Consider the following 14,985-nt stretch of genomic DNA (forward strand, 5'->3'; position numbering starts at 1 on the left):
AATTTGAATTCCTAAAAAAACGTTGAGAAATTCATGGAGGCCGGGAAGAGCAAGAGAGCAGGGAATGAAGAGGAGGGAAGAGAAGCTCGTTACCGGGGAATTCGCCGGCGGCCATGGGGGAAGTTTGCGGCGGAGATACGTGACCCTTCAAGAAATGGGGCTCGCCTATGGCTGGGAACATTTGATACAGCGGAAGAGGCGGCAAGAGCTTATGACCGAGCTGCTTTTACTTTCCGTGGCCATCAAGCTATCCTCAACTTCCCAAATGAGTACCAACATCATCATCAAAACTCCTCGAGCTCTTCGTCGGCATCTATGGCTTCCTTATCATCGTCGTCCTCCTCTTCAGGTGCTACTGGCCTGAGTAGTCCTTCGTCGAGTACTGGACAAGAAGGGGAAGTCATAGAGTTGGAGTGTTTGGACAATAAGTTGCTGGAGGAGCTTCTTGAATCCCAATACATGAGAAATCAATTTCAGTCGAAAAATGTATCAAAATAAACTGAATTCTTTTGGTTTTTTCTGGGTTTCTCTGTTTTTGGTAGGGGAACATGTCTGGGGAAAAAGAAAGTCTGCTGTTTTAGTTTAGTTAAGCCAATTTCTGCATATTCATTTGCCACCTTGTTAAGGGCTTAATTTCTGAAGCACATAACAGATACAATAAGACTGTAATTTCTTAATTTTTTCTTAATTATATTAAAAAATTTATGGGGTCTTTAAATAGACGCTTATAATGCAAAAGTATCAGTAAAAGACTAGCTAGAATAAATCACTTTTAATGTTATTGATAATATATTATCTATAACATTTAAATCTTAATTTTAATGTTATCAATAAAGATAACTTATTATCTCTAAGTTATTATAGTCTTAAACTCCTAATAAAATTATACATTCTTATTCTAAATTAAAAGAATCTTGTTACTACAAGAATTCTTCTGCCATAGGATGTAGACCTATAACACACTTCAACCATGACAGCTTACAAAAAGTTGAACTGGACAAGTCAGGAATCCATATTTGGAAGGCTGTAGCTATAGAAAGTTCAGGTCCTTCGGGAAATCGGTTTTTGTTTTTGTTCTTCGAACGGTTCTCGGGAGCAACAAAAAGAAAAAATGAACGAAAAAAGAGAAGAAGGAAAACAATACCTTGAAAGGAATTGTGTTTTGGGACTAGCTACACTGTTCCAAGAAGTATTGGGGATAATAATGACTGATAATGGGTATATTTGACAAACAACATACCATTACACATAGTCGAGCACTCTATTCACATCACTACCTTTTTTCTTTTTTCTTTTTTTTCACTTTTTCATGTTTTTCAACAACCCACGTCAAAACATTTTCACCTTTTTTACTTTTTATATCGTATCAATAATTTTTTGATTACTATTCAAATAAACAAATACACTAAAATACAATTTTTTTTCCCACTTTTTTATACAAAACTTTTTACTTTATATCACATCTATTACTTTTTACTAACTCTAAAATGTTACAACCTACTATTCTGGCATGGCAAGTCAATTGCTAAACGTACCCAATATATATGTCGGCCACTGATTTCTCAGGCTTGACGAGAGAAGGGACTATGTTGTCTCTTACAACTTCTTCTACAATGGCAACTCCACATCTAGCCTCTGTTTCTGACATTTTCTTCTTTTTGTTATTATATGCCGAATCCCACATTTACTCTTTATAGTATTTTGACTTTTTCCCCAACTTGATTTGGAATTCTGCTGCTGCTGCATAATTGCTCATTCTCTCTTCACTGAATCCAAATTCTTTCTTTCTTTTTCTTTTTGGATGAAAGAAACGAAGCAGAAACACTCACAAATAACAATCTACTATTCTGGGCATGACAAGTAACTTGTCAAACATACCCAATGTGTCGGCCACTGATTTCTCTGGCTTGACGAGAGAAGGGACTGTGTTGTCTCTTACAACTTCTTCTACAATGGCAACTCCACATCTAGCCTCTGTTTCTGACATTTTCTTCTTTTTGTTATTATATGCCGAATCACACAGGCCAAACTCTTTTTACTCTTTATAGTATTTTGACTTTTTCCCCAACTTGATTTGGAATTCTAGCTGCTGCTGCATAATTGCTCATTCTCTCTTCATTGAATCCAAATTCTTTCTTTCTTTTTCTTTTTGGATGAAAGAAACCTGATGGAAGCAGAAACACTCACAAATACTAAGTAGAACCTACAGAACAAAAAAAAACTATTTAACATAATTTTTGCACCATCAATCAGTTGGTCATATCGGGTCATTAATTTTCAATGCATCACCTCGTAATTGTAATTTCGTCAAAAAGATGAGACAAATCACTGTCGCACTCCGATATGCTTTCATCTGCTTGACTTGAGCGAGTAATAATATTCAATAATTCACAGCTTCTGCTTTTGTTTCTGGATTTATTTTGCCTTCCTAGATCGAAATGCACAGATCTAGCTTCGAAAATAGATGGTGAAGACTAAAGCTCGGCCAGGCATAACACTGGCGACACGAACGGAGTAACCACTCCCCAATCGGGATATCTCGATAGAGCCTTCCTTCTAAAAAAACACAAAGCTTTAGAATGACTAGAAGAAAGTCAGCCACCATTAAATCTAGCTCGGGAGAATCAAAACTCAACAGCTCTAATGGCTGGGAGACTCCTAGCCTCCATTGAATTAACTCAGGGAAGAGCTAAAGCCTCCATAGCCCTAAAAGGGCTAAGAGGAAAAGCGCGCCCCCCTCGGCGGGCGCACACAGCGAATATTCAAGCTCTCTCTCTAGAAGACTCTTAGAGTAATTTTTTGCATGAAATTTAAAAATGTAGATTTTCATGAGAAAAATATGTTAAGTTAAAATCATATGGTTTTAATTCCATTTCCCTTTATGTCACGGTGCATGTATGACAGGATGACAAGTACCTTTACGTTCAAAAGCAATTTCTTCTACATAATAAATAGTGGAAGAATAGAAAGTGGTTTTGCTTTGACTCTTTGGCCTTGTTCGGTAAGGAAAGGGGAATTAGTAGCAAAAGTTTGAAGTGATAGATGTGATATAAAGTAAAAAAAATTTGTATAGAAAAGTGAAAAAATTTTGTTTTGTAGTGAATTTTTTTTTATTTAAATAATAAAAAAAAAATTATTGATGTGATATAAAATTAGAATATTTTAAAATTGATTGTTTTTGGAATAAATGAAGAGGGGAAGAGAAAATTTTAATTCCTTTGCCAAGCAAGGCCTTTTACCAGAAAGCTTCCTGGCGATGACAAACTCCAAAATCCCTCTGGAACATCCATGTACAATCATAAAAAATGGGTTCCCGTTTTCCATAGGATTCATACATAAACTATCATGAGCAGAATACTTGTTCTGACTGATCAGTAAATGAAGCCCCTTGATATTATGATTAGAATATATGTGAATTTCAGAATATGGTAGGGGGAAGTAGGTCTTCTTGTATAATGATGATTTGTAAATGGCTTCCTTTTGCTGATGTTCACAGGGAAGATGGCATGTTTGAGGATAGTTTGGGCCTTCATAACTTCCGAGTGGTGGAGTTCATTTAGGGATGTTTGAGTGCAAATTTTCCTGCTCTCCAACATTGCTGAGATGTTCTATTACTTAATTTAAAGTTTGTTTGGATTTGCGATTTCAAAACGAACGATTTTAAAAAACCCAATTAAGCATTTGAGTAAATCACAATTTGGTCCAACCTCCCATCATCGTGGAGGTCAGACCACCATGGCCTGCAAATTTTTTGTTTTATATTTTTTTCTTAATTGTTTTTGTTTTCTAGTAATATTTTTCTTCATAATATATTTGATATTTCACAAGTATCATGTAAAAAAAATAAAAAATAAAAAATTGATGAAATAAGAACAAAAAGAGCTATTCGATAAGAACTCAAGTTTTAGGGATTTATTTAATAAAATTAAAAACCCAAAAGGCATTTTGATAACGTATTTCCATGAAAAGTGATTTTTATTTTTATTTTTTTTGTTATCATAGTAGTTTGTGGGGAGCTATTCTTCCCCTCTTCAAAACAAGCTAAAATTAACTGTTTTTCTGAGATAATTTCTTTTGAAGAAGGATTATAATATATGTAATGAATAAGCATCCGCAACGGATCTTTTTTTTTTTTTTTTTCTTTTCTTTTTAACATGGTTTCAAAACTAGGACTGCAACTCAGCCTTTTTGGCACATTTTTGTTTTCGATTCTTTTTTCTTTCTTTCCTTCTTCTTCTTCTTTCTTTCTTTCTTTCTTTTTTTTTTTTTTTTTTTTCTGAAAAATGTTTTTAGCATTTTACAGTGTTTGGTGGGAAACAAAAGTAATGGTCAACGAAAATCACTTTTAGTTTGACTGTAAAAGCTTATTTAATTTTTGAAAAACGATGTACGGTTTTTTTCCGAATTTAAACTCTTCATTCTTGCCTGCACGTTTGTGAGAATCTACCACCGCCGAATATTGGAGTTTGTTGATTGTCCAAGTCTACCGTCGAAGATCCCAAATTTTAGTATCCGATTGCTGGAATCCGGCGGCACTCGCCCGATTTCGACAACAATGTCGCCGCCGGAATCATGTCGATGCCGGAATCCGGCAAAGTTCAGCCGCTGCCGCCCGATTCCGGTAGACCAGATTCTGGCAGTAGTTACCGGATTCCGTTTTTCGCTGTTAGTGATTTTTTCGTACGAGCCTAATGCTGGAAAATATTTTCGGAAAAATAATTGTTTCTGAAAAATGATTTCGTCGAAAATATTTTACGACGGAAATCATTTTACGTCGAAAGAAACGATGCAAAATTATCACATGCATTTGAAAAAAAAAAATGACGTTTGATAGAATGAAAAAAATCACGTTTTCACGTAAAATATAAGGTTTGGTTTTTTTTTTTTTTTTTTTTTGTTTTTTTTTTGTTTTTTTTTTTTTTAAGCACATTTTAAGGATAGTTTAAGGCACTATTTTTTTTTTCTCCAACCGTAAATTTTACAAAACACTTAATTGCATTTTTATTAACTGCAATTTTAAATTATTGTTTTTAAAAAAAAAAAATTGAAACCATGCACTAAACCAAACATACTTGTTTTTGGGCTCCATGTACTAGGTTATTTGTCTTGACTCCAATTTCTGTTAGGCTTGGAGGTTAGAGTGGTTAGGGAATCCATGTTGGTTGAGTTTGAATTTGATTGCGGGTATAAACAACAATTTCAGCAAAACAGGAATAAAATATGAGAAATGCTACCTTACACCCTGACGTGGTAATACCACTTAGGCTTTTTTTTTTTCCTCAAAAGCAAAGGAAGATTGGAATACAGCCCGGAACACGTCCAATGCTATGAGCCTTATTATTAGGGGCGTGGCAGAAGACGTGTGGGGTGACTTTGTGTGGAAGACATGCGTGGAAGTGGGATTCTTGAAGGAACGTGGCTGAAGCTAGCTAGGAGTGCAAGACAGTAGTGGACTTAGTGGTTTAAGTATGCTGGAACTCTAGAATAGTTAGTGGGTTAAGTATGTTAGTATGTGGATCAGTTATGTTAGTAGTGGGTTAGTTAATTATATGCATTTCATTAGTGGGTAGTTATCTTGTAGTATGGGTTTAGTGGGTAGTTGTTTATTTTAACTTGTCATTGTATTTAAATTCAGCTTGGATTATTAATGAGGGTAACTAGAAAATTATTCAAAGGTTCATCTCTTACTGTGTGTTTGAGTGAAAAAAAGGGATTGGCTCATCGAATTGCCAAATTATTATCTTTTATTGTCTTTTATCATTATGTCATTACAAATCACACCATCAAATATCCAAGCTCATAACACCCAACCACCCGGCACAACCCAGCCCGGAACACTCTGGCACTAACTCTCGCCCACCTCGAACCGTCCGGCACCACCCACCCCGTAATCCGTTCGTTTTGGCAGGGGAAGTGGCTGGCAGGGATCCGGTCGTTTTGGCTGGGGAAATTAGATCCCCACCAACCGGGGCCCCGCGCCGCCTCGTCCATCCGTTCGTCACCATCACCGGCGTCTCCGTCATTGTCAGGAATCTAGACCGGGAACGTCGTCTCCGTCACTGACGGATGGGAGGAACGGGTGGGATGGACGGGTGAGAGTGGAAATGGACGGATGGGAGGTTTGAGATCTAAAGCAATCTTTTATTTATTTTTTATGACACGTTTCTCTGCCACATCAAGGTGTAAAGGGTTGGGTGTAAGGGTAGCATTTCCCATAAAATATATGTGGAAGCGTCCAACAAAGGATAGCAAATCTCATAAACTTAGAGACAAGACATAAGCAAGCCTATCTCAGGGAGCATTGCTACAATTATTAAGAAGCTACTCTACAAGCTAAGGATTGTGGTATTAAGGGTCTGGTTTTGCGATTTCAAAATGTAAAAATTATAAAATAGTAATTTTGAAATATGTTATTTAAAAACGCAACTAGATTATTGATAAAATCGTGCATTTTTTAAAATGCATCCCCTTGTTGCAATTTAAAAATGTAAATTTTTCTACATTTTCAAACCGGCATTTTTAAAAAACACTCATGAACGACACTTTTTACAATTTTGCTTAATACACACTTTTTGCATGCGAAACCGTAAGGTTAAATGGACTCCAAGTCAACAATGAAAGAAACGTTTAGAAGACCATCCTCTCTTGAAAATTTGTGGACAATTACCTTGAAAGGACTTGTGTTTTGGGGCTAGCTACACAGTTCCAAGAAATGTTGGGATAATAATGACAGACAATGGGCATGTTTGACAAACAACATACAACTACACGATAGGAGCACACTATTCACATCACCTTATATATATATATATATATATTTTTAATAACAATTCATGTCAAAATATTCTTACTTTTTTCACTTTTTATATCACATTAATAATTTTTTTTTATTACTATTCAAATAAAAAATTCACTAAAATACATATTTTTTTCACTTTCTTATACAAAACATTTTTACTTTATATCATATCTACCACTTTTTACTAACTCTAAAAAATAACAACTCACTATTTTGGTATGGTAAGTCACTTGCCAAACATAACCAATATATCGAGCATTGATTTCTCTGGCTAGACGAGAGAAGGGACTATGTTGTTTTATTGGCCTTGTTTGCCAAGCATTGAAACAAAACACAGCAGTGCTAACTATTGTTCGTGTACTTTTTTTTTTATCACTTTTTAATATTTTCTAATACCAATCAATATTAAAACATTTTCACTTTTTTTACTTTTTATATCACATCAATAATTTTTTATTACTATTCAAATAAAAAAATTCACTACTATACAAAATTTTTTCACTTTTCTATACAAATTCTTTTTACTTTATATTACACTAGCTCGTAACCCGTGCTATGCGCGGGATTCTTCCTTATAATTTGGTTTCATAATAATAATAATAATAATAATAAATGGAAGAAGAGAAGTATAAAAAATATAAATAAAAAATGAAAACTGAAAAATACTAATATAATATAATAGGGACAAAAATTTCTTATAAACTGGTTTATAGGAAATTTTCTACAACTCACATTTAAAAAAGACACGTATCCTTTAAACATGTGAGAAGCACATGTTTTTTTTATTAATGCTATTATGTATGCTATTTAAATAATATATGCTTCTCACATGCCAAATAACACACGTCAATTTTATATGTGGATTGTAAGAAATTTCCTACAAACCAGTTTGTAAGAAATTTCTGTCCATATAATAGTGTTATCTTTTTTGTATTATATAAGTAATAAAAAACTACTCAATAAACATAATACGCTAAAAAATCATCATACCTTGTACAAAAAACAACCATATGAAACTCTCTCTCACCATCATTTTCTTGAATTTAGTGTAAAATTTACAAAAGATAAAATAAGCAATTTGAATGAAAAATAATATATTAATTACATAAAAAAAAAATAAAGAAAAAAGAAAAAGAAAAAGAGAGGAAATGAAATAAGAGAACCATAGAAAATAATTACAAAAAATGGAAAATAAAAAATACTAATAGAATAAATTAGAGCTTTCTTTTCCATATACTTTTCTGGTTCATATGAAATCTTAAAAATCAATATTGTATATCAATTAAGCACGTTAACAATGTGCATTATACAGGGGAAAAAAAATCAATGAACAATGTAAATTAAAAAATCGTCATACCTCGTACTCAAAACAACAATTAATGTAAACTCTCTCTCTCCATGGTTTTCTTGAGTTCAATGTAAAATTTAGAAAAGGAAAAAGAAAAAGAAAAAAAAAAAAAAAAAGCAATTTGAACAAAAAAAATAATATAAATTAGGAAATAGGGACAAAAAAAAAAATGTAAAGAAATAACAAAATCATAGAAAATAAAGTCAAAAAAAAAATGTAAAATGATAACCACTAATATAATAGAAAATAACTATTTTTTTATATACTTTTTCCAGTTCCAAAAATATTTGTACGTATAGGAAGAAACTACGGTCAGATAGATATTTTTTAGTTCGACCATCATTCTTATTTATAGCGTAAAAGAAACTACTTTTTCAACAAAAATAATATAAATTATCAATGCAAAAATAAGGATAGAAAATCAAATCGAAAAAACAGAAGCACATAAAATAAAACAAACATATTATTTGCAATTCTATTGAACACAACCCCGACAAACTTGAAAGGCAAACTAAAAAAAAAAAAGAGGCTATAGCAGTATTACAAACAAAAAGGTTTCAACAATAGCGAAAATTTCGCTCTCTTTGCTTTGAGCATCACTCTCCGGTAATGTAAACAATATTGCTGTTTTGCATAGCCACAAACCATTACTTCTTCATATATTTATTTGAGAAAGCGAGAGATATTGAAGTGACTTTTGACATTTTCCAAAGAAAAAAACTGACATTTGACTCTTTGAGGTTTAGTTTGTAACGGACATTTAGTGGGAGGGGAAGTGGTGTTAGAGTAAAAGATTTTAATTAAAGGAAGAGAGAGAGAGAGAGAGAGAGAGAGAGAGAGAGAGGTAAAAATTAGTGAGAATTTAATAACAACAAAATTAAATGTTTCTATTAATTTATTATTCAATGTAAGAGATTGATTAGGAATATTAAACGCACAATTGAAATACATGGAGCAGTTCAATTTTACTTCTTTTTTTTTTTTTTTTTTTTTTTTTTTTTTTTTTTCAGTTTTACTTAAAGGAAGAGAAAGAGGTAGAAATTAGTGAGGATTCAATGACAAAAATAAAAATAAAAAATAAAAAAAATAAAAAAAAAAATAAAAAAAAATGACTTTTCTATTCATTTTTTTACTCAAATAGCCGATTCAATATTTAAAAAGTATGGATTCATGCCACGTGTCCTAATTCTTGGCCAACTCTAAGTTGGAACTCAGCTTTTATATATATATATGACATGATATGATATGTTTCAATAAAAATAAAATCCATATAATTTTGAACATTAAAAAAAAAAAACTTTCAAATTTAATGTTTAATTAACTCTCTAGTGTTTTAAAAGCATTTATATTTCTTTTGCGCACAATAATCAAATAAAATTTTGCATTTTTTAACTTTCAAAAGTAGAATAACACTTACAAAAAATAAGTGAAAATTGTAAAAATCACATAAAAGAAAAACAAATATCCCATAAAATATTTAAACGAATTAATCCATATGACCCTTATTTTTAGTTTAATTCATATAAATTAAAACATGTTAAAATATTTGTTCACATAGGTGTATTTTAAAATGAAAATAAGTATGAAGAAGAAAAATAGCAAGAAGAAAACCACGATTTTGATTATCAAAATATAAAATAGAAAATTAGTAGGAATTTTTTTTAATGTTGGTGTGATACCTATTATATTTCAATCCTATATAATTTTGAACATTCGAAAAACCAAATGAACAAAAAAAAATCTCATAAACATTCAAATGAATAATTGTTTAATCACAAATTTCACAAACAAAATGGAAACATATTTAGATTTCAACCAAAAATATAAAAATATCAAAGAGTCATACTTATATCATTAATTGAAAGAGAGAGGTTACTTGTATCATTAATAGATAGAGAGATTAAATAGACCGGTTATATTTAGATTTCAACAAAAAATATAAAAATACCAAAGAGTCATACTTATATCATTAATTGAGAGAGATAGGCTATTTGCATCATTAATAGAGAGAGATAGAGATTAAATAGACCGGTTCAATTTTATTTAAAAGACCGGTTCAGTATTTAAAGGACCGGTTTAGTCACTAAAAAGTATGGGTTCATGCCACGTGTCACTATTTTATGCCATTCTAAAGAAAAACTCAGCTTTTATATGAATATATATGATTACTATTTTTATTAATTTTAAAATTAATAACTTATTACTATGCTCTATACGTGTCTTTACCAAACAAGCTCATGGTTTTCTCTTACAAATTCTTCTACAATGGTAACTTCACATCTAGCCTCTGTTTCTGACATTTTCTTCTTTTTGTTATTTGATGTCGAATCACACAGGCCAAACTCTTTATAGCATTTTGACTTTTTCCTCGATTTGATTTGGACTTCTGTTGCTGCATAATTGTATTCTCTCTTCATTGAATCCAAATTCTTTCTGTTGCAAAAAGATAAACAATTCAAAAACAATAAATGGACTGTTGCAATTATGAAAAGGCCTTATGTGGTGACGTGTAAATTTGATGTTTCTATCACAAGAAACTTTTTATTTGACATCTTTGGAAATAGTATTGATTAGCCATTCTTCATCTTTGAATCAGTTTGCATGATTGCTTTGGAAAAAAGGAAATAAAGAAAAAATAAATCTGTGTGCATCATTGCGTGCAGTCCTCTCTGAAATAAAAGCCCACACTCTCATTGGCCCAGTCGACAACCAGTCCAAACAAAGCTTTACGTGAAGCACACGTTTAGAAGAGAAATTCAATATGAAGCAACAATCTTTTATGGAAAGCAACGTTTGGACCCACTTGAAAAAGACAACTCATTAAAAGAAGGGGGATCGTAATCTTTCCCATAATCAAATGCCAAATTGGTGGCCGAGACAATTGTCTTATGAAAGCACACTAACAAAGCTATATTTAGCCTATGTAAGGTCAGTAGTAGGCTATAAAAGGTATGCTCTCATGTTATAATCTCCATTTATGTTTCTCATTCTTACCTTCATATTTTTACTGACTTAAGCATCGGAGGTGGTGCCGTTGCCCCCTCCCCCTTTGGCGGCGTACCACTCTGACACTCAACTGTCTTGCAAAGATTCTGGATTGACGGCTAGGCGTTCAAAATTTTCTGCATTCCAATCATCAGTCTTTACTTAATAGTTCCCTCCAAAATCCTTCTAGAACATCCACAATCATGAAAAATGAGGTTCCCGTTTTCCATAGGATTCATACATAAACTATCATGTGCAGAATATTTGTTCTAACTCATCAGTAAATAAAGCCCCTTGACATTATGACTAGAATCCATGTGAATTTCAGAATATGGTAGAGGGAAGTAGGTGTTATTGTATAATGATGATTTGGAAATGGCTTCCTTTTGTTGATGTTCACAGGGAAGATGCCTGATGGCATGTTTGAGGATAGTTTGGGCCTTCATAACTTCCTAGTGGTAGAGTTCATTGAATAATGCTACATATCATTTCTTTGTCTTCTTTTGTCTTCCTAAAATTGATGTGGCTCTTAAAATCACCATTAAATTTATGATAGATCATTATTGAATTTTGATCCAATGGTGATTTTAAGAGCCACATCAATTTTTGGAGGACAAAAGGAGGACAAATGGATGATATGTAGCATTACTCGAGTTCATTTAGGGATGCTTGAGTGCAAATTTTCCTGCTCTCCAGCATTGTTGAGATGTCATATTACTTGATTTAGGGTTCGTTTGGGTTTATGATTTCAAAATGTGCGATTTTAAAAAACGCAATTAAGCATTGGGTTAAATCACAATTTGGCCTTTAAAAGCGCAGTTAGTATTTAAAATCGCGCATTTTTAAAAATGCATCCCCTTATCTGCGATTTGAAAACACAGATTTTTGTGTATTTTCAAATTACAATTTTTTTTAAAATGTTCTCTCAAACAATTCATATTTGTAAGTTTGCTTAACCATATATTACATTCACGTTGATTCATCTAAATACAGTTAAACAAGAAAATTTCATTATTTGTTTACTTTTCCGGTCTATAAGTGCCTGTATCGAGTTAATTTAGGGTTTGTTTGGTTTTACAATTTTAATAAATGAGATTTAAATATGATTTGAAAACGTGATTTTTTAAAATTAAAAAAAAAAAAAAAAAAAAACAGTTATGCATTTGGCAAAAACACAATTTGGCATTTAAAATCGCTGTTTAGCTTTTTAAATTGTACGTTTTTAAAAAAGCATTTCATTGCCTGCGATTTTGAAAAGCAGTTTTTTTATGTTTTCAAATAGCATTTTTTTTTTTTTTTAAAACACAATTTTAAATGATTCATTTTCTACTATTTGATTTAAAATTGCACTTTTTATCTACGAACTAGCAATGTCAAACACACATTTACTCTAGACAATAAAGATCTGGGACAACAATTTGGTATATATGCTTGATCGAAGTCCCTTGATCGTGGAGGTTAGACCACCATGGCCTGGGAATTTTTTGTTTTTTATATTTTTTTTTAATTGTTTTGTTTTCTAGTAATATTTTTCTTCAGAAAAAATTTGATATTTCACAAGTATCTTGTTAAAAAAAAAAAAAAAAAAAAATGATGAAATAAGAACAAACTCGATAACAACTCAAGTTTTAGGCATTTTGATAACGTATTTCCATGAAGAGTGATTTTGATCTTTTTTTTTTTTTTTTTTTTTTTTTTTTTTTTTTTTTTAATATCATAGTAGTTTGTGGGGAGCTATACTTGTTAAGAGTCTCACATTGTCAATGTATATTTGGGTTATGAGCTTTATAAGCCTTGAACAAACTTATTTCCTTAGGTATTAGAGCTTCAGGGCCTTAGACAATGTTGGACATTCTCTCCCGTTGTACACTTGTTTGGACAATAGTGTCACATGTGAGGGGGCGTGTTAAGAGTCTCACATTGCTAAGGTATACTTGGATTGTGGGCTTTATAGGCTTTGAGCAAACATCTTTCCTTAAGGTGCCTTTTGTGGAAGAATAAGGCTCTATGGACTTTATCATACTTCCCCCTATGTCAAAACAAGCTAAAATTAACTGCCTTTTTTGGATAATTTCTTTTGAAGAAGGATTGTGATAAATGTAATGAACAAGCATCCACAACCGATCAATTTTTTTTATTTTTTTTTTAAAAAAAGAAAATAATAATTTATTTATTTATTTTTTTTTTAAAAAAAAAGCACATTTTAAGGGTAGTTTAACTCACTATTTTTTTTTTCTCAAACCATAAATTTCACAAAACGCTTAATTGCATTTTTAAAAATTACGTTTTTACTGACTACAATTTTAAATTATTATTATTTTTTTAAAAAAATTGAAACCATGCACTAAACCAAACATACTTGTTTTTGGACTCCATGTATTAGGTTATTTGTCTTGATTCCAATTTCTGTTAGGCGTGGAGGTCAGAGTGGTTAGGGAATCTACGTAGGTTGAGTTTGAATTTGATTGTGGGTATAAACAACAATTTTAGTAAAACGGGAATAAAATATGGGATTTGATTCTTGCACTACACCATCACAACAACTGCATAACAACCCCTCACATGAGGGTGGGCCCCAGTGTGTAGGACTCACCCACATGTAAGAGGTTGTTGTGCAGTTGTTGTATTAGTGTTGTAAATCTAACATTTTTTATAAAATATATGCGGAAGCGCCTAACAAGGATAGCAAATCTCATAAATTTAGAGACTAGACACAAGCAAGCGTATCCAAGGTAACATTGCTACAATTATTAAGAGGCTACTCTACAAGCTTAGGATTGTGGTATTAAGGGTCAAAATGTAAAAATTATAAAATAGCAATTTTTGAAACATGTTATTTAAAAACGCAACTAGATTATTGATAAAATCGTGCATTTTTTAAAACGCATTCCCTTGATGCAATTTGAAAATGTAAATTTTCTTACATTTTCAAACCGTCATTTTTAAAAAACACTCATGAATGACGCTTTTTGCAACTTTGCTTAAAACACACTTTTGGTATGCGAAATCGTTGGGCTAAATGGACTCCAAGTCTTCAATGAAAAAGACATTACGAAGACCATCCTCTCTTGAAAATTTGTTGACAATTACGGGTATTGAAATCAGGTGCAATTAGTTGTCTTTATTACATGTGATACAGGCGAGAGCCCCCACAAATAAGAGACCTAAAGCATCTTTTGGGACTAGTCTAAACACCATTTGACTGGTGCCCTTCCAATGGAAATTGGAAGTTTGAAAAATCTTGGTGTAATGTTAAACATGTTATCCAAGAAATTCCAAGTCTTGGCACTCTTTCAATAGAATTCATGAAAATGCATGGAAACTTTATCCAAGGTGCTATCTTTCATCTTTGAGTTGTTTAAAACTAGAAATCAGGGCTGCGCTCCAAATGTTACAATTCTATTTCTGCATTGAAATGCAAAACCTAATGGGGATTCATTCAAGGAAAATGACCAGATATGCTGTCATTTTGAGCCAACACCATTTAAAATGTGGTGGAAAAAAGAAAGAAAGAGGGAGTTCTATATCAGAAGGTACTAACAGCATGCTTGTTTTCCCACCTTGCATTTTCTCTTTTATGCTTTGTTGCAGGAAATTAGGCAAAAAGAGAAAAGAAAAAGGCAGGGCATGCCAGCCATTTGAAACACAAATACTTTCAAGTATTGAGATTAAGCATTTAAAATTTGTATACTCTCTGCAATCAGCACAAATATTACAGCTGTGAAATTTGAATGTCTTCAGCTTTATGCCATTAAGTTTTGCAATTACTTTGGAGGAGTATATAATGATGCAGTCACTGCTCAGTAGTCTCTTTAAGAGGAATTCCATCTTTAAGTCATATCATTTTTCTTTC

General features: G+C 32.1%; 1 protein-coding gene across 1 annotated transcript; it reads left to right on the forward strand.

Moving 5' to 3' along the window:
• LOC133880607 (ethylene-responsive transcription factor ERF098-like) lies at nucleotides 1-583 on the forward strand. Its single transcript, XM_062319592.1, has one exon. The coding sequence runs from the start codon at nucleotides 34-36 to the stop codon at nucleotides 496-498; it is 465 nt and encodes a 154-aa protein (XP_062175576.1). The 5' UTR covers nucleotides 1-33; the 3' UTR covers nucleotides 499-583.
• Nucleotides 584-14,985: the final 14,402 nt, after the last annotated feature.

Source organism: Alnus glutinosa, chromosome 10 (genome assembly GCF_958979055.1).
Source record: "Alnus glutinosa chromosome 10, dhAlnGlut1.1, whole genome shotgun sequence".
In the NCBI taxonomy this organism is placed as follows: Eukaryota; Viridiplantae; Streptophyta; class Magnoliopsida; order Fagales; family Betulaceae; genus Alnus; species Alnus glutinosa.

Excerpts from the sequence above, each read along its gene's own strand:
- LOC133880607 (XM_062319592.1), top strand. The coding sequence starts at position 34 with ATGGAGGCCGGGAAGAGCAAGAGAGCAGGGAATGAAGAGGAGGGAAGA.